The 23,426-nt window shown below is 51.8% G+C and overlaps 2 protein-coding genes and 1 non-coding gene across 9 annotated transcripts in view; 2 read left to right on the top strand and 1 right to left on the bottom strand.

Annotated features, from left to right (window-relative positions):
- Positions 1-11,456, top strand: part of GTF2IRD1 (GTF2I repeat domain containing 1) — a 112,727-nt gene extending 101,271 nt beyond the window's left edge. For 5 of the 7 annotated variants that reach the window (XM_032606906.1, XM_032606910.1, XM_032606912.1 and 2 more), the window contains 5 exons: positions 2,921-2,998; positions 5,264-5,456; positions 7,493-7,530; positions 10,018-10,136; positions 11,220-11,456. In XM_032606906.1, the coding sequence (XP_032462797.1) occupies positions 2,921-2,998; positions 5,264-5,456; positions 7,493-7,530; positions 10,018-10,136; positions 11,220-11,288 (497 nt within the window). In that variant the 3' untranslated portion in view covers positions 11,289-11,456. The remainder of the gene's footprint in view (positions 1-2,920; positions 2,999-5,263; positions 5,457-7,492; positions 7,531-10,017; positions 10,137-11,219) is intronic. The other 2 variants (XM_032606905.1, XM_032606911.1) reach the window with 2 other exon arrangements.
- Positions 11,457-12,547: 1,091 nt separating this feature from the next.
- LOC116741067 lies at positions 12,548-12,651 on the bottom strand. Its single transcript, XR_004346041.1, has one exon. It is a non-coding gene; the product is annotated as a U6 spliceosomal RNA (small nuclear RNA).
- A 1,622-nt stretch (positions 12,652-14,273) lies between these two features.
- The window catches only part of GTF2I (general transcription factor IIi), a 145,851-nt gene continuing 136,698 nt past the window's right edge, over positions 14,274-23,426 (top strand). The window contains exon 1 of the mRNA XM_032604627.1: positions 14,274-14,430. The gene's annotated coding sequence lies outside the window, so the exon portion shown is untranslated. The remainder of the gene's footprint in view (positions 14,431-23,426) is intronic.

Below are 23,426 nucleotides of genomic sequence, written 5' to 3'. Positions count from 1 at the left end.
CCCACCACACTCCAGAGGCATTCAGGACACCTCCCGGTGCCACCAGCGTCCCTCAGGCAACTCAGGTCCCGCTTTCCTGACGTTTAACTGCTGCCCCAGTTTGCTGCCTGGGACTGACCTGTGTACTCTTTGTGCTGGCTGCCCTGTGATGTGGTGTCACCCCTGCCTGTCAGCTGCAGCCTGGTTTGGGGGTGCTGTCCCCGGCAGATCAGACAGGACATAGGGGAGGGGAAATTTTCCATGTCCCCTAACGTGTGTTGAGCACCCACGGGATGCCTGCAGCCCCAACGTGCAGATAAATCTGTGTCCCACGGGGCCTTGGGTGGCATGGGTGTCACCTCCTCTGGGAAGCCCTCCTTGATCCCTGGCTGGGTTGGGGTCGTCCCCACCCCCACCCCATGTTTCCACGAGCCATGCACTGACAGTTATCAAGCCCAGTGGGTCACCGAGTGTTCCCCACTGTCCCCTGCCTCGTCGGGGGCTGTGTTCTGTACTCTGCTAAACGCCCAAGGGCAGCACTGCATCCAGATGGGACGGTGCTCGTGAAATATTCGTCCAAGACGAATACTATGTCAAGACAGTGAGCTGAAATGCTGAGAGGTGACATGGCGTGGCCCTTTGAGGCCTGGCGTTGCCTCTCAAAAGGCGGGGGCAGTGTGCAGCCCAGGCCTGCCCTGTCTTTATCTCTCTCCACCCACTGGCAGTGGTGCAGCAGGAACCTGCAGGGGGAGGTGGGGTTGGTGAATGAGTCCTGCGCGCCCAGAGAGGTGCACAGGTGACGGCCATGTCCAGCAATTACGGGGACCTGAGCTGGTGGGCTTGCTTTGAGGTGCTTTTAATCCAGAAGGCTTTTTGTCATGTACCGACTGAGTCCGGCCCTGCCCTGGGCTTGAGAGGAGACAGGCGTGGAACTATGAGCTGATGGAACAAGAGATTTAGAGGAAACACCTTAAAGATCAACCCTTCTTTCTACAGATGGGAGACTGAGACTTCAGGAAACCCAGAGTGCATGGTAGCGTGAAAGACGAGGACTTTTGAGTCAGAGTATTCCTGGCACTTAGCGGCTGTGTGACCTTGGGCAGGTTACTTAACCTCTCTGAACCTTTGTGTCCTCGGCTGTGGTGAGCAGTGACCATGACCGCATCTGGGAAAGCTGCCAGCAGAGCATCCAAGCGCTCGTTGGGTGAATCCAGGCTGATCTTTCCCTGGCCTGTGTGGTGCTGCCGTGCCTGTGAAGAATGCCGGCCACCAGAGCAATCCCTGGTGGCAGGGGGTTAGCTAGATAAAGAGTGTCCTCCACCTCTCTGCAGGCTCTTAAGTGGCCCTGGGGCCCAGCGCTCGGTCCTAGTTGTTTGCTGAGCTGGAGGAGGGTCACGTTGATTCTCGCCACATCCGGGGTCCTGAAAGCCATTTGGAAGGGCCATGTTGGGGCGTATGGGAAGATGGAGGGCTCCAGGGGGTGCTGAGTTTGGGGTCTTGGTGTGGCCGAGGGGAGCACAGGAGGGAGGGTGTTATCTGGGATGCCTGACATTTGCAGTGTGGGCGCCCAGGTGGCTGGTAGGCCATGGTTGAAGAGAGAGATTCAGGAATTCTGAGATACGGCAGATCTAGGTTCCAGAGTCAGGAGCGCTGGCAAGAACAGGACCAGACCAGGGACAGCGGGTAAAGGGGGAGGAGGCACCAGGCAGTGCGGGAAGCTCGCTGCCCTGAGGGGCGGCCCTGGACTGGGAATGGAGGCCCCTCCCTGGCGCTGGTGCAGGGAGAGGGCTGGGCCTGCTGGACGGGGCGTGAAGGGCAGGCGGGGGCAGCAGACAGTCTGAGTGGCACAGAGCCCTTGGCTTCCTAAATGGAAGTTCTGTGAGATTTTCCAGATTAACACAGGAGCTGTTTTTCTTCACAGACCCATTCTGTCTGCTCTGCCCCTCACCTCCCAGGCCCTGGCTCCCTGCCGGCTCCCCACCCCAGAGGCCCAGCCCCGTGGTTACTGTGCGAGGGTGCCCGGGCCCTTCCTGGAACTCCAGCTCCCTCCCCAGCCCAGGGCACGAGCCCCACAGCCCGGACCTTCGCCATGCCAGCCACTCCCACCCAGCCCGGCCCTGTCCCTGGGGGGCTCCACTGACCCCCCCCCCCCCCCCGCTCTTCTAGGCCAAGGAGAGGAGTGAGGGGAGCACGGGGTCCAAGCAGAAAGTGCCCGTGGAGGGCTGCCCTGGACGCTAGGCCGGAAGGGTGTGCAGCCCCTACACCCCCAAAGCACGCCTGTCTCCCTGGTCACAGGCCTGGGGCTCTTGGTCTGCAAGGCAACCAGGGTGAGTTCTGAGAGCCCAGCTCAGTCAGACCGGCACACACTGCTGGACCCATCACTGCCCCCTCCCCGGCACCGGCCCGGGCTTTAGCCGCATCCAGCACATTGTGACCTTTCTCCCTTCAGTGCCCACACATGGGCCAGTCCTACATCTGCTGTCTTTTCCCACCCGCACCCCACTCATCACAGACCCCTACCTGCCTTCCAAGAGACCACTTGAACATCCTGCTCTCCCAGGGGGCCTCCCCAGACTTGCACGGACGGGGTAGGCACCCCGATTCATGCCCCACGTCTCCTCGGAGGTGTCCCCCGTCGCATTTCTGGGTGCCGCCCCTGCCAGGCTGTGAGTTCCTGGGAGGAGGCTCACGGCCTCCCTCTCCTCGGGGTGCTCCATGCCTGACATGGGGCCTGTACGGGGGGAAGGTGTTCAGAGAATGTGGGGCCGGTGGATGGATGTACAGACAGACGGCTGAGGCCAGGAACAGGCTGCAGGGGAGTGGGCGGGCCCTGGAGAGTCTGCGCCAGCAGGTGAAGGTCTGGGCCGCCATGGGGGAGAAGAAGTAGGTCCGGTGGCCGAGACCATGCCGACCCTCACGCCCCCTCGTCTTCCTCTTGTAGATGAAGATGATGCCAACAGACTTGGGGAGAAGGTGATCCTCCGGGAGCAGGTGAAGGAGCTCTTCAACGAGAAATACGGTCAGTGCGTGGCGGGGGAGGGCAGGGCCTGGGGGGCAGCCTTCCTTGGAGGCACCCCTCCCTCTGCAGCCAGCCTGGCCTCCAGTTGCCCCCAGCTGGCCTGTCCGCTCCCTGGAGACATAGTTGCCCTGTCCGAGACTGATGGGAGCTGATCCCTCTTTCTCCCCATCCAAGAAAGGAGAAAAAACCCTGATCTGTGGTGCACACAGTGGGGATGGCTATGGTCAGCATTTCTGTTTCTCTAGGGCTGGGCTGTGTGGCAGAGGCCGTGCCCCACGGCCAAGTGCTTGTTCACGCAGGCGCTTGTCTGCCCAACACACACTCAGCCCTGAGATTCCAGAGGAAGGCATCTGATCCCGCCGTCCAGGGGCTCAGTGTCGGGAGGGAACTGGCCGTGGAATATATAAAAGGTGCCAGGTCCTGTGCAGAAGGCATCCAGGTGCCAGGGCGGAACCCAGGATGGTGCAGTTGATAATACGGTTACCACTGAGGGAGCATTTTCTAGATTACTGGGTGCCAGGCTGCACTAGGTGCTCTATATACATTTTGTTTGTGATGAATTTAGTAGTATTGGCTCCACTTTGTATTGTAGCAGAGAAAGACAGTTAAAAAAAAAAGAATTTCAGAGAGTGACAAAGGAAAACAGGAAAATGTAGAAGTGTGATGAGGGTGAGACGGGGTAGCCGTGGCCTGTCTGGATCGGTGAACCAGAAACCTCCTTGGGGACTTCCCTGGTGGCACAGTGGTTAAGAATCCACCTGCCAGTGTAGGGGACACGGGTTCAAGCCCTGGTCCGGGAAGATCCCACATGCCGTGGAGCAACTAAGCCCGTGCGCCACAACTACTGAGCCTGCGCTCTAGAGCCCGTGAGCCACAACTCCTGAGCCCGCGTGCCACAGCTGCTGAGCCTGAGTGCCACAACTACTGAAGCCCGCGCGCCTAGAGCCCATGCTCCGCAAAAAGAGAAGCCACTGCAATGAGAAGCCTGCGCACCCCAACGAAGAGTTAGCCCCCACTCACCACAACTAGAGAAAGCCCACGCTCAGCAATGAAGACCCAACGCAGCCAAAAATAAAATTAATTAATTACTTAATTAATTGAAAAAAAAAGAAAGAAAGAAAGCTCCTTGGAAGAAGGGATGTTTTAGCCAGAACTTGAACGTCAGGAGGGGACAGACATTAGAAGGAAGCTTGCCAGGCAGAGGGAACAGCTCGGTGACTGGGGAGCAGCGAGAAGTCAGGAGGGCCTGGAGTGGGAAGATGTCCTGATGACGGGGTGGGGAGAGGTGGGCAGGCCAGGACTCCGAGTTGGGGTTTCATTTTGAGAGTAACAGGAAGCAGCTCTGCTGGTGGTTTGTGGTGTCTTTTTCACTTTTTATTTTGGAATCAGTTTTCAAACATATACAAAAGCAGAGAGAATGACAAAATGACCCACCATGTAACTCAAACCTGGCTTCTGTGCTTACCAACATTTTGCCAATCTTAGTTCATCTCTTTCCACAGGCACACTTTGATAGGTTTAGTACTTTGAAACAAATCTAAGACATCCCGTCATTTCAGCCACAAATACCTAAGTAAGGACTTTTACGTTTTCTAACACAATTGGAGTGGATTTTTAGCAGCATCAGGTCCTCATTTGTCAGGTCCAGGCGTGCACACTTAACAAATCATTGCACTGGGCATGTGTGAAAGTACCTGTTTCATTGCCAGTGTTGGATATTGAACTTTTTTTTTTTTTTTTTTTTGGGTGAGCCTTGAGGCATGCGGGATCTTAGTTCCCTGACCAGGGATCAAACCCATGCCCCCTTCAGTGGTAGCATGGAGTCTGACCACTGAACTGCCAGGGAATTCGATGGATTTTTTTTTTAATTTTATTGAAGTATAGTTGATTTACAATGTTGTATTATTTCTGCTATACAGCAAAGTGACTCAGTTATATGTATTCTTTTTTATATTCTTTTCCATTCTGGTTTATCACAGGGTATTGAATATAGTTCCCTGTGCTATACAGTAGGACCTTGTTGTTTATTCATCCTGTATATACTAGTTTGTATTTGCTAATTCCAAGCTCCCATTCTTTCCCACCCCCACCCCTCCTGGATTTTTAGTTTTGCTAATTGGATAAAAAAAAAAGTGGTGTGTGTGTTGACTTATAAACTCTCAGTGGTGCAGGGGCTACTGAGTGGGGCTGTGCTGGGTCCCAGCCGTTCCCCACAGAGCTTGGCTTTGACAGGGGACATCTTCCCTGACTCCCTGTGCCCTCTAGGTGAGGCCCTGGGCCTGAACCGGCCTGTGCTCGTCCCTTACAAACTGATTCGGGACAGCCCAGATGCTGTCGAGGTCACAGGCCTGCCCGATGACATCCCTTTCCGGAACCCCAACACATATGACATACACCGGCTGGAGAAGATCCTGAAGGCCCGGGAGCACGTCCGCATGGTCATCATCAACCAGCTCCAGTGAGTGCCCCCAGCACCTGCGTCAGGGTGGGCAGGGTGGTGGGGACCATGGGAGAGGGTGCTGCTTGGATCTGGGAGGGGAACCCCCAAAGCAGGCCCAGCCAGGAGTCAGTGAGAGAGACGGAGAGAAAAGGAGAGAGAGGGACCTTTCACTTGCACAGAATCCAGGAGATGGACTAGCTTAACACTCTCATCTTAAAGATCAGGAAACTGGGGAGGAAAGGGACAGTGTAAGTCACAGTGGGTCAGCTGGGCTCTAGACCCAGGTAGCTTAGTCGATTCGGGCTGCTGTAACAAAATACCACAGACTGGGTAGCTTAAACAAAAGAAGTTTATTTCTCACCATTCTGGAGGCTGGGAAGTCCAAGATCAAGGTGCCAGCAGATTTGGCATCTGGTGAGGCTCTTCCTGGTTCACAGATGGCCCTCTTTTCGCTGTGTCCTCACATGGTGGAAGGGACAAGGGAGCAATCTGGGGCCTCTAATAAGGGCACTAATCCTGTTCTCGAGGGCTCCACCCTCCTGACCTAATTACCTCCCAAAGACCCCACCAACAAATACCATCACATTGGGGATTAGGTTTCAACATTTAAATTTCTCGGGGAAACTAGCATTCAGTCTGTAGCCCCGGATGTCCTGATTACAACCCCTTTCAACTGAAACACAAGGCCTCAGCATTCATGGGTGTTTGTTTACTTTTTGGATTTTAATTAAATTTGATTTTTTTTTTTTTTTTTTTTTTTTACTATTCCCCTCATGTTTACCCATTTTACTGTATTTAGAAAATAACAGTAATTCAGTACCCCCACCCCCCAGAGACAACCGCTGTCTGTATTTTACTATATATCCTTATAGGGTTTTTTAAAAAATATTGTAGTTTATTTGATTATTTTCTGATTTAGAAACAATACACACAGCAAACTTGGGAAAATACAAAAAGTAGAAAAAACGAGGAAGATAACCCATAACACTCCTATTCAGAGTTAACACTGGTGGTGCTTTTTTTTTTAATATAATATTTATTATTTATTTATTGGCTGCACCGGGTCTTCGTTGCGGCATGCAGGATCTTTAGTTGTGGCATGTGGGATCTAGTTCCCTGACCAGGGATTGAACCCGGGTCCCTTGCATCAGGAGCACAGTCTTAACCGCTGGACCACCAGGGAAGTCCCTGATGGTGCATTTCTTTCTTAGTTTTTCCTCTACCCATATTTTCTTTTCAATTTTATACTCCATGTTTTAAAATTAAAATAGTATTTGCATGTGTCAAAAAAAATCAAATTATTCAGAGGGGTCTCAAATGAAAAGTAGAGGTTTCCCTTCCTTCCCAACTACAGTCCACTCCCTGAAGTAACTTCTGGAAAATAGGAGAAAATGCCCACCCCACACCCTGTAGGCATACTTTCCACAGAGAACCACCAAAGACATTCTGGGGTTTTCCTTCAACGTTTCCACTTCTCTTTTAATGCCTGTTAGATGTATATTTTGAAAAATGAAACTGAGATCAAACAGTATTTATCTGTAGACAGTAAGTAAAACTTGCTGTTTCCTCTCTGGCTATCTTGCGTGTATTTGACCATTATCCATTTCCATGATAACTCCCTTTAACGACTGTTTAGAGGGACCATAATGTCCTCTACTGATGGACATTTAGGTTACGTCTAATTTGTGGGGGCTGGTTCATATAATAACACTGCAAGTAAAATAATCAATAAAATAAAAAGTAAAAGATATATAAGATATACTCCGTCTCAACTATCCATTTACATAAATCTAGGCACACACTTTTGATTACTTGGTCAGACGACACCCTTGCTCTCTAGAGGAAACCAGGTCCCGAGACTGGCGAACACACGCCTGCTCTGGGCGGGGATGCTGACCGTTTTCATCCAGGTCTTACCTGGCTAATGTTCCAGCAGTGGCGGCATCTCATCTCATGTCATCTCATGAGAGATGTCGCCCAGACTCAGGGAGCAGGTCAGAAGGAGGAGGGGAAACCTCATTTTCTAACTGCCACCTCATCTTTCTCTTTTTCAGACCTTTTGCAGAAATCTGCAATGATGCCAAGGTGCCAGGTAAGTCAGAGGCTAAAGAGGCCATCCTTGGGAAATCCCTGGCAGTCCAGTGGTTAGGGCTCTGAGCTTCCACTACAGGAGGCACGGGTTCAATCCCTGGTCAGGGAACTGAGATCCCACAAGCCACGTGGTGTGGCTGGAAACAAACAAAAAAAAAAAGGCCACCCTTCTGCCTCTCAGGGACCAGAGTCTGTGGACAGATCTGGGCCAAGTGGCACGCAATAGAGGGAAGTGTAGTCCCCTTGCCTAGTACCTCCCCAGGGAGCCTGAGACCTCCCTCTGCAGTGCCAGTATCCCCAGGTGCTGGAAGGACAGGAAGCCTGCAGGCACCCTTCAGAGAGGCCCTGCCACAGAGGGCCAGATCGGCTAGAGAGGATCAGCTAGAGAGGGTGTCAGATCTGCTAGAGAGGATGAGGGACAGGCTGGAACCAGCAAGAGGGGGCGTCAGGTAGGATGGCGGAAGTCACCTGGGGAGGGGAGGAGGGGTGACGTGGGGTCGGCAGGGGTGAGGCAGGCGGGCGCTGCCCGAGACTGGCTGGGCCCCCTAGATTCTGCCTGCATTTGCAGGGCAGCACCTGCACCAGACCCTGGTCTTCTGGAACCTTTCAGGGCGCAAGAACCTGGGAAACTCTGGGATTCTGATTAAGCAGGTGTGCCATAGAGCTCGAGAGGATGGAGCCCTGGGGATTGGGAGGTGCACCTCTGATTAAGAAACACCCATCTCGTCCCACCTCTCGTGGTACCTCTGGGAAACTGAGGCCCAGGGAGGGGAAGGGACTTGCCAAGGCCATATAGCGAGTTGGTGGCCGCCTAGAACCTGATGTCCAGACCATCCATCTGAACCACAGGCCACCGTGGACTGCAGGCCCCAGCGTGGCTGCTTAACGGGGACAGTGATGGAATTCAGCGAGGTGGCCCCACCCCAGCCTGAGACCCAAGATGGTCCAACTCCAGATGGTCCCAGTTCCCCTGGGACACCACAGCCTGGGGTGGCACAGGCAACCAGCAGGCCCGTGTGCTGATGCCACGGGCATGGCACTAGGCACTCATGGTAGGGAGGTGACTAGGTTTGGGAGCTGCTCCCAAGTCAAAGGCAGACACGCAGAAGGCTCCACGGAGGCCTCAGGGAGGAGAGTTTGGGACAAATGATCAGAGACTGGATGCTGTCACTTACATCCACCACCACCCCTGCCATGGCCATCTTTAGGGTCCACAGCCCTGGGCCAGCACCTCTGACTTGTTTGCATGTGGAGCCTCCTACAAAAATTCCTCCTCCCTGGCTCACAACCTGGGCTCCTCCTGCCTCCAGAGTCTCCTATTTCCCGGGGTCTTTATACCACATCCCAGATGCCAGGCTCTGGTTTTGCTTCAGCAGCTGAACAAACAATTGCCCCCTGGGCCCAGCCTGCCCTCATGCTGTGTCATTAAGACCCTTCTGGTGGGCTGTGTCAGTAACCTGTCCATCCACTCAGTCAAGCCCAGTCCCCACCTGTGCATCACACAGCAGCAAATCGTTTTTTTTTTTTTTGGCCTTGAGAATTCGGGGATCTTAGTTCCCCGACCAGGGATGGAACCCGGTCCCCTGCGGTGGAAGTGCAGAGTCCTAACCACTGGACCACCAGGGAATTCCCCAATATACAGCTGCAAATCTTTTTGATAAGTCTTAACGTATTCACATGAATTGAATTCAGCAGCAACACGACCCCTGCTAGTCCTGCTGTGTGCTGGGCTTGGTACTAGGCTCTTTCATACACATAATCTCCTTTGAGTCTCATATCACAGTTGTCCCCTTTTGGCTCAGAGAGGTTAATCAGTTTACCAGGGTCACACAGCTAGTAGGTGGCAGCAGTGGAGTTTGAACTTAGGACTTCTGGCTCTAAACCAGGGTTTCTTTCCATTGGGACACTGCCTGTCTACTAGTACCTGTGACCTGTCATCATTCACAGCAAATCAGATCTGGGTCATCACACATCAGGGTAACAGTAGCAACAATACTGATACCAATTCTCGGTTTCTGACCATTTACTGGGGACCAGGCACATTAGCTCATGTGACTCTCCCAGCAAGCCTGCAGGATCTTATATTTTACTTGTGACAAAATGAAGGCTCGTTGGCCACTAAGTGACTCCCCTTAAGACTTAAGTCTGTGTGGCTCAGAGTCTGGGAGTTCTGGGAAGGCCGGGAGCCCACAGGCTACATGGTCTGGGGAGGGTATAAGGAAACCTCCTGGGGAGACCCACCTGGGGGAGGAGGCTCTATTGTTAGCAAAGCAGACAGGTGAGCGGGAGCAGGAAGGTGGGAGAGTGGGGCGTGGGGCTGCTTAGGGAAGGAGGCCGGAGAGATGGGCCTCAGCCGCTGGTGGGCCGGGAGCCTTGAGTGCTGAGAGGGGGACTTCAAACCTGAGAGCACGGCCTTCTCCGTGGGGGGTCAGGAGGCCAAGACACAGTGGCCCTGGCACCCGGCGTCAGCAACCCTTTCTCCCACCAGCCAAAGACAGCAGCATCCCCAAGCGCAAGAGAAAGCGGGTCTCCGAAGGGAATTCCATCTCGTCTTCCTCCTCCTCTAACCCGGAGTCAGTGGCATCCACCAACCAGATCTCACTCGTGGTAAAGTTGCACAGACCTGGACCCGACTGCTCTTCTCTCTGGCTTTCAGCCGGCACTCGGGCAGGCTCGTCTACTCCGGAGCATGGGTCTGGGGTGCGGGGAGATGCTGGGCACTGAGTAGAGTCTGCAGACACATCTGCCTGCCCTACCCATGAGACAGTCCACCGCCCTCTCATCAGGTGCCCACAGGCGCCCGGGGAAGGAGTTCACACCCCCACTGTGCAGATGGGCAAGCTGAGGCCGAGGAGAGGGAAGGGACCTGACCACCCGCTCGGCAGGACCTCAAGCAGACTCCTGGGTTCCCGGGGCAATCAGATGCTAGACTCGTCTCTGTGCTCACATCACATGCTCTGAGCCACAGCCCTGTGAGGTGTTCCCTGCGGTTATGTAGACAAGGAAAACCAGGGTCAGAGGCTGCATGACTCTGTGGCCTCATGGCTGGTCAGTGGTGGATGGAGACCCCACCTCCAAAGCTCCACCTGTTCTGCCATATGGCTGGATTTTTCTCTCCCACCCACGAGGAAAACCTCATTAAGGGCACACACTTGAGGGTTCTTCTGATTTCAAAATATTAGCTTTGAAATCCCGAGTCCAAATGGGGAGAATATTGGAAGACAGTTGAAAATGACTTTAGGATTTGTTTATCCTGGGACCCCTTCCTGCTAAGCCCCGAAGCTCAGGCTTTGCCTCTGTTCCTGCCAGGGTGCTCACAGAGGGTCCCTAGCCCCTCGCGCCACCCAGAGAGACAGGACAGCTGCTTTGGAGCCTGAGGCCTGGAGGGGGCTGAGTTGATGGTGGTGACCAGCAGTTCTGAGCCAATCCCCAATTCCCTCCCCACATGTCTGCTCACATGGTTAGCCCCCGGGACACAGGTGGGAATAGGTCAGAAGGCTCCAGCCCAGGCCCCATGGCCACTGGTGAACTGCGTGACCTTAGACAGATCCCGTCCCGTCTTTGGGCATTCCATGGCCTCAAAATAAATAGCATCTGAGGAAGCCCTTCAGAAAGCAGCGCTGAGTGTTCTGGTGTGCTCTCCACGTCACCCGGAGTCCTAACCCGGGCTCTCTGTCCCCCTCTTTCTAGCAATGGCCAATGTACATGGTGGACTATACCGGCCTGAACGTGCAGCTCCCGGGACCTCTGAATTACTAGACCTCAGTGCCGAATCAGGACCTCACTCAGAAAGACTAAAGGAAATGTAATTTATGTACAAAGTGTATATTCGGATATGTATCGATGCCTTTTAGTTTTTCCAATGATTTTTACACTATATTCCTGCCGGCAAGGCCTTTTTAAATAAGTAAAAAAAAAAAAAAAAAAAAAAAAAAAAACCATTGTCTTTGTTCCTGTTGCGTGTTCTCTCTTGGAATTTGTGGCTGCAGCTGTCACTGGAACGAGGTCAGGAAACCCAGCTCAGGTGGCCTGCCCGGGCCCTCCGTCCTTGCCAAAGCAGAGGCGGTGGCCCTGACCGCGGGGCCCTGGGTACAGACTTCACTCATTTGGCTGCTGCTGGGGTCACATGACCTCAGGATGCGGCAGCACGGAAGGCAAAATGTGCTAGGCTGACATCCTTGGCCTCAGGGAGCGTTCAGTGTGGTAAGGGGCCGGCTTGCCTTGCCCTCAGTAACTCAGGTGAAGTCAGAAAAGTCAAGTATGGGGACTTCCCTGGTGGCACAGCGATTAAGATTCCGAGCTCCCAATGCAGGGGGCCTGGGTTTGATCCCTGGTCCAGGAACTAGGTCCCACATGCCGCAACTAAGGAGCCCACATGCCGCAACAAAGGAGCCAGTGAGCTGCAACTAAGGAGCCTGCCTGCCACAGCTAAGACCTGATGCAACCAATAAATAAATATATATATATATATATATATTTTTTTTTTTTTTTTTAAGTCAAGTATGATAAGCAAGTATGGAATCTCCATAGCTGGAGGGAAGGCATCTTGGCGAAGGGGCTTTGGGTTGGGCCTGGAGGGCTGGAGTGGGTTTTTTTGTGTGTGTTTTTCTTTAACATCTTTATTGGAGTATAATTGCTTTGCAATGGTGTGTTAGTTTCTGCTGTACAACAAAATGAACAGCTATACATATACACATATCCCCATATCTCCTCCCTCTTGCATCTCCCTCCCACCCTCCCACCCTCCCTATCCCACCCCTCTAGGTGGTCACAAAGCACGGAGCTCATCTCCCTGTGCTATGCGGCTGCTTCCCACTAGCTATCTATTTACATTTGGTAGCATATATATGTCCATGCCACTCTCACTTCATCCAGCTTACCTTCCCTCTCCCCTTGTCCTCAAGTCCATTCTCTACGTCTGCGTCTTTATTCCTGTCCTGCCCCTAGGTTCTTCAGAACCATTTTTTTTTTTAAGATTCCATATATATGTGTTAGCATACGGTATTTGTTTTTCTCTTAAAAATATGGAATGCTTCACAAATTTGTGTGTCATCCTTGCACAGGGGCCATGCTAATCTCTGTATCGTTCCAATTTTAGTGTATGTGCTGCCGAAGCCAGCACCTGGGGTGGGTTTTTGATAGAGTTCTGGGTACTGAAGCAGAGTGATGGGTCACAGCTGCTTCTCAGAAAGACCTCTTTGGTGGCAGGTGGAAAGGTGAAGGAAAGGATGAGACCGGAGGCAGAAAGACAGGTCAAAAGGGCCTGGCGGTAGTCCAGGCCTGGCACCCAGTGGCTGCTCATTCAGTCCTGGTGGGGAAGGCAGGGCGCCCTTACCTAGCGCAGAATCAGGAAATGGTCCTAGAAGCACGTTAGGAGTTGGTGGGACAAAGCAGGGAGGGCTGGCGCAGGACGGTGGGACAAAGCGGGGGAGAGCCGCACGTGCAAAGGCAGGGAGGCCCGGACTGAGAACCCTGGAAGTTCCAGGAACAAGAGTCGCTGGAGCAGTCGACTCAAGGAGAGCGGCTGGAAGTGTGACGGATAGGTGGGTGTGTTCCTAGCAGCCTGCTGCCTGCACATGGTGCTGTGATCGAGAGGTGGGCGGGGGCAGAAATGCAGCCTGGGTTCTGCTGGCCCAGCCTTGCACGTTGCATCCTGTTCTCCCTGGCCCTGGTGGAAGACCTTGTGGGCCGGGTAAAGGTGATGGGGTATGGTGGTGAGAGCCACAGCACGGAGTACCAGGGGAGAACCAAGACCAGATCTGCATTTTGGAAGGGTCCACTTCCAGCAGCCAGGAAACTTCAGAGGAGAGAGAAGCTGGAGGCCATGTGGGAGGCTCTTGTAGTTGTTCCAGCGAGAGCTGGCAGGGGTTTGAGCCAGGTGGAGAATAACAGGGAGGTCAGCCAACAGGACTTGGAGGTCAATTGGATGCAAGTGCTGGGGCGTAGAGGAGGCAGGGTGACAACGGGGTCCAGCCAGGGTCCAGCAGGAAGCCTGCAGCTTGGAGGAACTGAGTCCTGAATCAGCTAAGTACACGATCCAAACGGTTCAGGAGCTTCTGCCAGCCCTCTGGGTTAGCCTGGTGCCCAGAGCTGGGAGGGAAGGCCCTGTCCCAGCCTTCGAGACTCTGCTTCCTCCTAGAAAGACGCAAGAAGCCAGAACCACGAGCTGGGTATGCCCCACCCAAACCTGTCCTTTTTCTGCCACATGCCAGTGGCCCCAGGACCTGCCAGGGCTCTCCACTCCATCCTCAGGCCCCTGGCCCTGGGCCCAGCTGGCCTTGTAATCTCCAGGATCAGGGGGAGGGGCGACCCCCTCTACTGACCACCTCCCCCAAGGCATAAACTGCCTAGGAGATCAAGGACATCGTTGCAGCTGCCACCTTGCCTTCAAGCCCCCTTCTCTTGCCACCCAGCCTTCCCCCATCTCATCCTATCTCTCCCTGGATTAAAAAACCCCACTGCTTTCCCTCCCCCGCAGCACTGAGTGCCAACTTCTTGGCGCTCCCGGTCTGTCCCCCTCCCCTGCCTCTCATCCCACCGATCTGTCCCCTTTCTTCTCCACGTCAGCCACAGAGCAGTGAGCGGCTGCAGCCTTGGCACCGGCCTCCTCGCGGCCTGGCCGGCCTGGGACTCGGGTCCACCTGGCGCCCCCGCACCCCAGCTGGCGCCTCCCGGTTGTCTAGACCGACCAGGGTCGCCCCGCCCCCGGGCTCAGATCTGCGGCCAGAGCCGGAAGTGGCTCCGGCCCCGGGCGGGCGGGGCTCCGCGTGCCCGAGACGGTGCCGCCGCCGACTGCGCGGAGAGGCGGGGAGCCCCGGGGAAGGGCGCTGGAACCCCGGAACACCAGCGCTGCGGACTGCAGAGTCTCTGCATCTGTCATCTTTCGGACGTGTGCAAATAGGTAGGTTGGTGCAGCAAACCTTCGCGCCTTGTTGCCGGACTTCATTTCATAAAAGCATAAGGCGGACCCCCTCCCGCCAAGTCAAAGCTTTTGAACCAAGAGGTGACCTGTGTCCGTTTCCCCTCCTGTCCCGGGCGCTCCGGGCTTTGGGAGGTGTGTCCGGGCTGAGTACGGAGGATGTGCTTGGGGGCCGCTGGCCACCTCCCCTCCACCCCCCACCCCGCCTGCTCGCTTTGCCCAGTGTGCCCAGCCAGCACCCCCAGATACGCTGGGGGATGCCTTACCAAGTATGTCCTCCCAAGCATCCCCTGCTTTCTGCAAGAGAGCCAGATGCTGTTTATGCAACCTCTCCAGAATCTCAGTGTACTGTACTTTTTAAAGTGATTTGATTCAAAGCACTCATTCTTTAATTAAACTTCATTTAGCTGCCATCTGTCTGGGTTCAAAATTGGCTTCGTGTTTTGCAACTCTAAATGAGAATTGTTACTGGATTTGTAAACACATGCACCAAAAAAAAAAAAAAAAATCACAAAACACTTTCAAAAGTAATAAATGAGGAATGTGCAGAAGCATGTTGGGAGCCGCATCTTAGGCGTGCTAATTGCTGGGGGATGTATTCTGGTGGGTACATAATCATTTTATATACAAATCTTTGTATAGAAATCTGGTATCAATGAAAAGATCAAGATTATAGAAAATGCTGGAATTATATCTGACTGAAAACAGTAATAAAGCAATAATCAGAGCAGGGACAAAGCGAGGGTGAGGCCGGAGGGGGGCGGGGAGCAGCTCTCATGCACCTGTTCCCCTGCAGGGAGCCTCCCTCACCTGCCCAGCTGCTTCCCTTCTGCTAAAAAAGGAGGAGGGTGCGCCTGAGCTCTACTGGCAGGGGCTTCACAACAACCCTTCTAGGTACCTTTTTAAGTAAGGAGTCAAAGCTTTATTAAGGCTCAGCTGCTGACCTCCAAGGTGTAGGGTCTGCCCCCCCCCACCTGGGCCAGGCAGAGAAGGAGAAAGAAGAGCAAAGATGGAGAGGGATGGTAGCACCTCTTTGAAGCCTCGTGTAGTGCTCTTCAGGAAGAAGAGTATTAAGGATTTTTCGGTGGGGAAACTGAGGCACGAAGACAGTGGAGGAGGAGAGCTGGAGGCTGGTGGTCGCAGGATGGGCAGCTCTTGGTGTCAGAGTTTCTGGTTGATCGAGTTCGGAGGACGCAGAAGTGGGAAGGGGGGTAGAGGTTGACGTGTGTGGATTGAAGCAGGACCCCAACAACCCAAAGACTCTCTTTGAGTGATCTGGCCTCTGCCCCGTGCTCCCCTGATCTCATCTCCCGGGCCGTCTCCCCAGCACTGCCCTTCTGTCACATGGGGTTGGGGGTCCTTCTTTCATTTCCTCAAAGAGGCCTCTCCTTCTTCCCAACTCACGTGGCAACGCCTTCCTGTTTTACCTTTCACTGAAATGTCCCCTCCACGGAGGCTTCTCCAAACCATCCAGTCTAAGGCAGAAATACCCTCCACCTCATAATTTTTAAATTTCACCTCCTTTAAAAAAAAAAACCATGTTGGGCTTCCCTGGTGGCGCAGTGGTTGAGAGTCTGCCTGCTGATGCAGGGGACACGGGTTCGTGCCCCGGTCCGGGAGGATCCCACATGCTGCGGAGCGGCTGGGCCTGTGAGCCAGGCCGCTGAGCCTGCGCGTCCAGAGCCTGTGCTCCACAACGGGAGAGGCCACAACAGTGAGAGGCCCACGTACTGTAAAATAAATAAATAAATAAATAATAAAACCATGTTATTACTGCACTCATCTCCACAGGGGGCAGAAAGTGAGCCTTCCCTTAACTCTATTATTTTTTTTATTTTTTATTTTTTTTTTGGCTGCACCACTCAGCTTGCAGGATCTTAGTTCCCCGACCAGGGATCGAACCCGAGCCCTCAGCAGTGAAAGCACCAAGTTCTAAAACCACTGGACCTCCAGGGAATTCCCTTCCTTTAACTCTAGATCCTCCTTCCTAGTGATTCCAGTAACCTTGCCCCCCCCCCCCCGTCACCCTCCCATCTACGGGGAACCAGGACAGGTGCCTCTGCCTGTTTTCCGCCATTAAAGCCTGCTTGTTTGATTTCTGGTCAAGCGTTTAGACTCCAGAAGCCCGAGGTTTCAACGTCAATGTCCCTGAAATGGTCCACCTAAGATGTAGGAAATGGGAGCCAGGATAAACACTAGGTGCTACAAGAGGTACGAAAAACACTCCACCTGGCTTGCACTTTTGCAGATAATAGTAATATAACCACTATATACTAACTGTCTAAAATGCCAGAGCCATTAGGTAAGACCTTTTGTGTGCACTGTTAGTCCTCACAGCCCTGCCAGGTAAATATTCTTTCTTCCTCTTACAGATGAAGAATTTGAGGTTCAAAAAAGATCAAGGGTTATTATCCAGGGTTACACAACTAGGAAAAATTGAGCACCAAGCCAGGATTCAAAGCTAGGGCTGCCTGACTTAGAGGATTCAGGCCACCAAACGCTGCCCCAAGGTAGATCCTGCATGCAGCTGCCCCTCCCCGCTCTGCGTACATGGCAAGGGGTGGAAAAGCAGTGGGCAACCTCCAGCTGGGAGGAGTTCTTGTCTCGTTTCCTCCTTGTTTGAAGAAGAACAGAGGTACACTTAAAAAGAGGTCTTCCCTGGTGACGCAGTGGTTAAGAATCCGTCTGCCAATGCAGGGGACACGGGTTCGTGCCCGGGTCCGGGAAGATCCCACATGCCGCAGAGCAACTAAGCCCACGCGCCACAACTACTGAGCCTGTGCTTTAGAGCCCGCGAGCCACAACTACTGAAGCCCCCGCGCCTAGACCCCGTGCTGCGCAACAAGAGAAGCCACCGCAACGAGAAACCCACGCACCGCAGCGAAGACTAGCCCCCGCTCACCACAACTAGAGAAAGTCCACGGGCAGCAACAAAGACCCAATGCAGCCAAAAATAATAATAAATAAATTTATTTAAAAAATAAGAAAAAGGGGAGGGCTTCCCTCGTGGCACAGTGGTTAAGAATCCACCTGCCGATGCAGCGGACATGGGTTCGTGCCCTGGTCCGGGAAGATCCCACATGCCACAGAGCAACTAAACCCGTGCGCCACAACTACTGAGCCTGTGCTCTACAGCCCACGAGCCACAACTACTGAAGCCTGCACGCCTAGAGCACGGGCTCTGCAACAAGAGAAGCCGCCGCAGTGAGAAGCCTGCACACCGCAACGAAGAGTAGCCCCCGCTCTCCGCAACTAGAGAAAGCCTGCGTGCAGCAATGAAGACCCAACGCAGCCAAAAATAAATAAATAAATAAATAAATTTATTTTATAAAAAAAGAGGAGGGAAGAATGGGTACCAGTTCAAGGCTTGCCTAGAAAAGTTGCTAAGGCACTCCTCTTAGTGCACAGGAAAGGGATATTAACAGGAGGCCACAGCTGGAAGGACTAGAGAAATACAGACAATCTCACGTATACACACTCACACAGACTCATACACATACGTGCACATACACACACATATTTTTAAAACTGTTAATTAGAGGTGTTGTCATAATCCCCAATTATAGCAGAGTGCTTGGCTCACAGATGTTGGACTGGCATCTGAAAAAGTGGCACAGAGAGGAGCCATCCTCAGCCACAGCTCTGAACACACCCGGCCCTGCCAGCACACAGCTCTGCTGGACCCCACTGCCCCAGGAGGAAATCCTCCGGCCTCACTCCGGCATCTGGGGCCCAGCCCCCAACAACTCCTTCTGTATCTCCCAGTGTGCCTTGGGCTCCAGCCAAACCATGTCCTTACTGTTCTCAGGACATTCTAGAGCCTAACATACCTCCACGCCTCTGCCCCGGCTTTCAGCCTGGCTGGCCCTTCCCCTTTCCTTTGCTTCACAAGGGTCTGCCCTGCTCTGTGGTCCAGCAGGAAGGTCCTCTCTTGTGCCACCTCCCCAGGCGGTCCCGGCCCAGCAGGTGCTCTCAGAAAACTCCACACAATGTGCTATTGTCCCCTGAAAAAAAAAGAGCTTATTGAACACACAGCCTGAAACACTAGCTCCTAATATCTCCTAAACATCCCCCAGCAAAAAGAATGTCGTTTTCTTCTCTGTCGCCTTCCAGACGTCCTGCTCTGAAGTCTGAGATACAAGCCTTCCTTGCTCAGGAAATCTGCTGTTCCTCTTGAAGTCTCATTTCTCGTTTTTTTTCATTTTTCCCCCCTACCATGGTGTACATTACATCCCCATGACTTATTTATTTTATAACTGAGAGTTTCTACTTTTGGACCACCTTCACCCATTTCACCCATCCTCCACTCCCTGCCTCTGCCAACTACTAATCTATCTGTATCTGTAAGGATTTTTTATTTTTTTAAATTTATTTTTGGCTGCGTTGGTCTTAGTTGCTACGCATGGGCTTTCTCTAGTTGCTGCGAGCGGGGGCTACTCTTCGATTTGGTGCATGGGCCTCTCTTATTGCGGAGCACAGGCTCTAGGTGCATGGGCTCAGTAGTTGTGGCTCGCGGGCTCTAGAGCACAGGCTCAGTAATTGCGGCGCACAGGCTTAGTTGCTCCGCAGCATGTGGGATCTTCTCGGACCAGGGCTCAAACCCATGTCCCTTGCATTGGCAGGCGGATTCATAACCACCGCGCTAACCAGGGAAGTCCCAGTTTTTTGTTGTTTTATTTGTTATTTTTTTTTTTAGATTCCACATATAAGTGAAATCATATGATATTTGTCTTTCTCTGATTTACTTCACTTAGTGTAATACCCTCTAAGTCCATCCATGTTGTCACAAATGGCAAGATTTCATTCTTTTTTGTGGCTGAGTGATATTCTATTGTGTGGGTATATATAGACCACATCTTTTTTTTTTTTTTTTTTTTTTTTTTTTTTTTTTTTGCGGTACGCGGGCCTCTCACTGCTGTGTCCTCTCCCGTTGCGGAGCACAGGCTCCGGACGCGCAGGCTTAGCAGCCATGGCTCACGGGCCCAGCCGCTCCGCGGCATGTGGGATCTTCCCGGACCAGGGCACGAACCCGTGTCCCCTGCATCGGCAGGCGGACTCTCAACCACTGCACCACCAGGAAAGCCCAGACTATATCTTGTTTATCCATTCATCCATCCAGGGACACTTAGGTTGCTTCCATGTCTTGGCTATTGCAAATAATGCTGTAGTGAATACAGAGGTACAGATATCTTTTCAAGGTAGTGTTTTTGTTTCTTTCCAATAAATACCCTAAAGTGGAATTGCTGGATCATATGGTAGTTCTATTTCTAATTTTTAGGAACCTCCATACTGTTTTCCAGAGTCGCTATGCTAATTTACATTCCCACCAACAGTGCACAAGGGTTATCTTTTCTCCACATCCTTGCCAGCATTTATTATTTGTTGTCTTTTTGATAACAGCCATTCTAACAGGTGTGAGGTGGTATCTCATTGTGGTTTTGATTTGCATTTCCCTGATGATCAGTGATTTTGAGCACCTTTTCATGTACCTATTGACCATGTGTACCTCTTCTTTGGGAAAATGTCTATTGAGATCCTCTGCCCTTTTTTTTTTTTCTGGAGTATAGTTGATTTACAATGTTGTGTTAGTTTCAGGTGTACAGCAAAGTGAATCAGTTATATATATATATATATATATATATATATATATATATCCATTCTTTTTCAGATTCTTTTCCCATATAGGTTATTACAGAATATTGAGTAGAGTTCCCCCTGCTATACAGTAGGTCCTTGTTAGTTATCTATTTTATATATAGTAGTGTGTCTATGTTAATCCCAATCTCCTAATTTATCACTTCCCCCTTCCCCCCATGTTTCCCCTTTGGTAACCAGAAGTTTGATTTCGAGATCTGTGGGTCTGTTTCTGTTTTGTAAAAAAGTTCATTTGTATCATTGTTTTGTTAGATTCCACATATAAGTGATATCATATGATATTTGTCTTTCCCTTTCTGACTTACTTCCTCTGCCCATTGTTTGCTTTTTGCTCTTGCGTGTGTGAGTTCATTATACATCTTGGATATAAACCCTTATCAGCTATGTGATTTGCATATATTTTCTCCCATTCGGTAGTTGGTTGAAGCCTCATTTTTGGGGGGGGTGTCTCTGACCCTTTTTCCTTCTCCAAGAGCTTGCCCTGCTCTGCTGTCAGCCAGCCCTGCAGCTGCAGGCTGCTGCTTTTTTTTTTTTTTTGGCCATGCCACTCGGCTTGCAGGATCTTAGTTCCCCGACCAGGGATCGAGCCCATGCCTGCAGCAGTGAAAGTGCAGAGTCCTAACCACTGGGCCGCCAGGGAGTACCCCAGGCTGCTTCTGCTCCCTTTGCTTCTGCCTCCTTCCTTCTCTCTCTCTGCTCTGCTACTGCCCCCACCTCCTTTCGGAGGAGGTGTTTCTGAGGACTCTGGGAGGCTCACATACTTGCCTCATCACCTGAGGGACTTCCTGCTCTCCAGACCTCAGACATCCTCAGGGCCTAAGCACCTGGTTCCCTGGATCCCGATGAAGAGAATGGTTTGAAGTGAATCTGGAAAACAGGCAGGGACTGCAGAGGTTGGGGGGGTTACCTGCTGTGTCTTCAGTAGATTTGTGAACCTCTTGAGTTGGTTGTCAGGACCAGGAGGTGAAAGGGACCAGAAAGCGTCCTCCCGAAAGGTCATAAGCCCATTGGAGTGACAATTCATTGGCTTATTTAGTGATGAAACAAACACTCATGAAGCATCTTTGCCAAGACCTCGTGCCTCCTGCCTGTGATGGACAAGAAGCAAGTCAACAGCCGACATGTAACTACAAGACCAGAGCTGTGAAGGAAATGGACAAGGTGTAGGAACCAAGGCTGGGGTCGGCCAGGGAAGAGACGAGGATGAAATTGAGTCTTTAAAGGTCAGTAGGAGTCAGCCAAGCAAAGAACAGGAGGAAGACAAACATCTCCAGAGAGAGGGAGCAGGGCATGGGGGCCCTGAGTTGGGGACTGCGGAAGAAGTGGACTTTTTCTGTGGAGGTGACGAGTGGTGGGTAAAGGGGAGAGAGCCATGGGATGCAGCTGGAGAAGCAAGACTTCGTCCGCCGTGTCCTGGCCACTGCCAAAGAGTTTTATATAGTCATGGGAGCAACACGCTCCGATTTATGCTTCTTCAGAACTCACTCTGGCTGCTCTGTGGAGAATGTAAAGAACTCCAACAACTCAACGGAAAACACACACGGGCTTCCCTGGTGGCGCAGTGGTTGAGAGTCCGCCTGCCGATGCAGGGGACACGGGTTCGTGCCCCGGTCCGGGAAGATCCCACATGCCGCGGAGCGGCTGGGCCCGTGAGCCATGGCCGCTGAGCCTGCGCGTCCAGAGCCTGTGCTCTGCAACGGGAGAGGCCACAGCAGTGAGAGGCCCGCGTACGGCAAAAAAAAAAAAAAAAAAATACACCCAACCCAAGTAAAAAATGGGCGAAAGACTTGAGTGGATATTTCTCCAAAGAAGATATACAAATGGCCAATCAATTAATGAAAAGATGCTTAACATCATTAGTCATTAGGGAAATGCAAATCAAAACCACAATGAGGGGGGACTTCCCTGGCGGTCCAGTGGTTAAGACTCTGCGCTCCCAGTGCAAGGGATACAGGTTTGATCCCTGGTGGGGGAACTATAAAATCCCACATGCCACACAGCATGGCCAAAAATTAAAAAAACAAAAACCAAAAAAAACCCACAATGAGGTACCACCTACTAGGATGTCTATGATAAAAAATAAAACAGAAAATAGCAAGGGTTGGAGAGGATGTGGAGAAACTGGAAACTTCCTGCTTTGCTGGTGGGAATGTGAAGTGGTTGGTGGGAATGTGAAATGGTGCAGCCTCTGTGGGAAAGCATCTGGCAGTTTTCCAAAAAGTTAAACATGGAATTATATGACCAGTGCGATATTGTGATATGATAAATATATATTTTGGTCTTCCCCTGTTTTCCCGGTACCAACTCCAAAAACCGTTGGGATTTCCTAAGTGATAAGAGCAACAGAGGTGTCTTTTGTTATTCATAACAAGCCCTTCAAACACACCTGAGTTTATGTTAATGAGGTGACTTTTGGACCGCCCCTAAGGAAGGAGGCTGGTTGCCAGGTGAATCAGCCTTATAGTTAGAGGGTTGGAACTTTCAGCCCCACCCCCTGAACTCTGAGGAGGGAAAGGGGGATAGATTCAATTACTCACCAATGGCCAATGATTTAATCAGTCTTGCCTAAGTAATGAAGCCTTCATAAAAATCCCTACGGTACAGGTTCAGAGAGCTTCCAAGTGGATGAACCAGAACGCCTCCATGTGCCAGGAGGGTAGCGCACCTCAAACTCCATTGGGACAGAAGTCCCTGTGCTCTGTACCCTTGTGGACCTGGCCCTCTGTACCTCTTCATCTGGCTGTTCATTCATATCCTTTAACATCCTTTGTAATAAACTGGAAATCTAGTAAGGAAATTGTTAACCTGATTCTGTGAGCCACTCTAGCAAATGACTGAACCCAAGAAGGGAGTCATGGAAACCTCTAATTTATCACCAGCCCTTCAGAAGCTCAGGTGACAACCTGGATTTAGGATTGGCATCCAAAGTGGGGTCAGTCTTGTGGAATTGAGCCCTTAACCTGTGGGATCTGATGCTATCTCCAGGTAGATAGCATTAAAATTGAGTTAAATTATAGACCCACTAAGCTGGTGTCTGAAAATTGGTTGGTGTGGGAAAAACCCCACACATTTGGTGACCAGAAATGCAGAATGTTGTAATAGAGGAGAAACACAGGAGTTTTTCATTTTCGCCTAGCAATTCCACTCTAAGGCGTTACCCTAGGGAATTGAAAGCAGGGACTCAAATAGGTATTTGTATACCAATGTTCATTACAACATTATTCACAATAGCCAAAAGGTGGAAACAACCCGAAGTCCACCAACAGATGAACTGATAAGCAAAATGTAGTGTATCCATACAATGGAATATGATTTAGCCACAA

This window comes from Phocoena sinus, chromosome 15 (assembly GCF_008692025.1).
Source record: "Phocoena sinus isolate mPhoSin1 chromosome 15, mPhoSin1.pri, whole genome shotgun sequence".
NCBI lineage: Eukaryota > Metazoa > Chordata > Mammalia > Artiodactyla > Phocoenidae > Phocoena > Phocoena sinus.
Note: the sequence above shows the minus strand (reverse complement) of the source record. Positions and strands in the feature narration are given on the sequence as shown.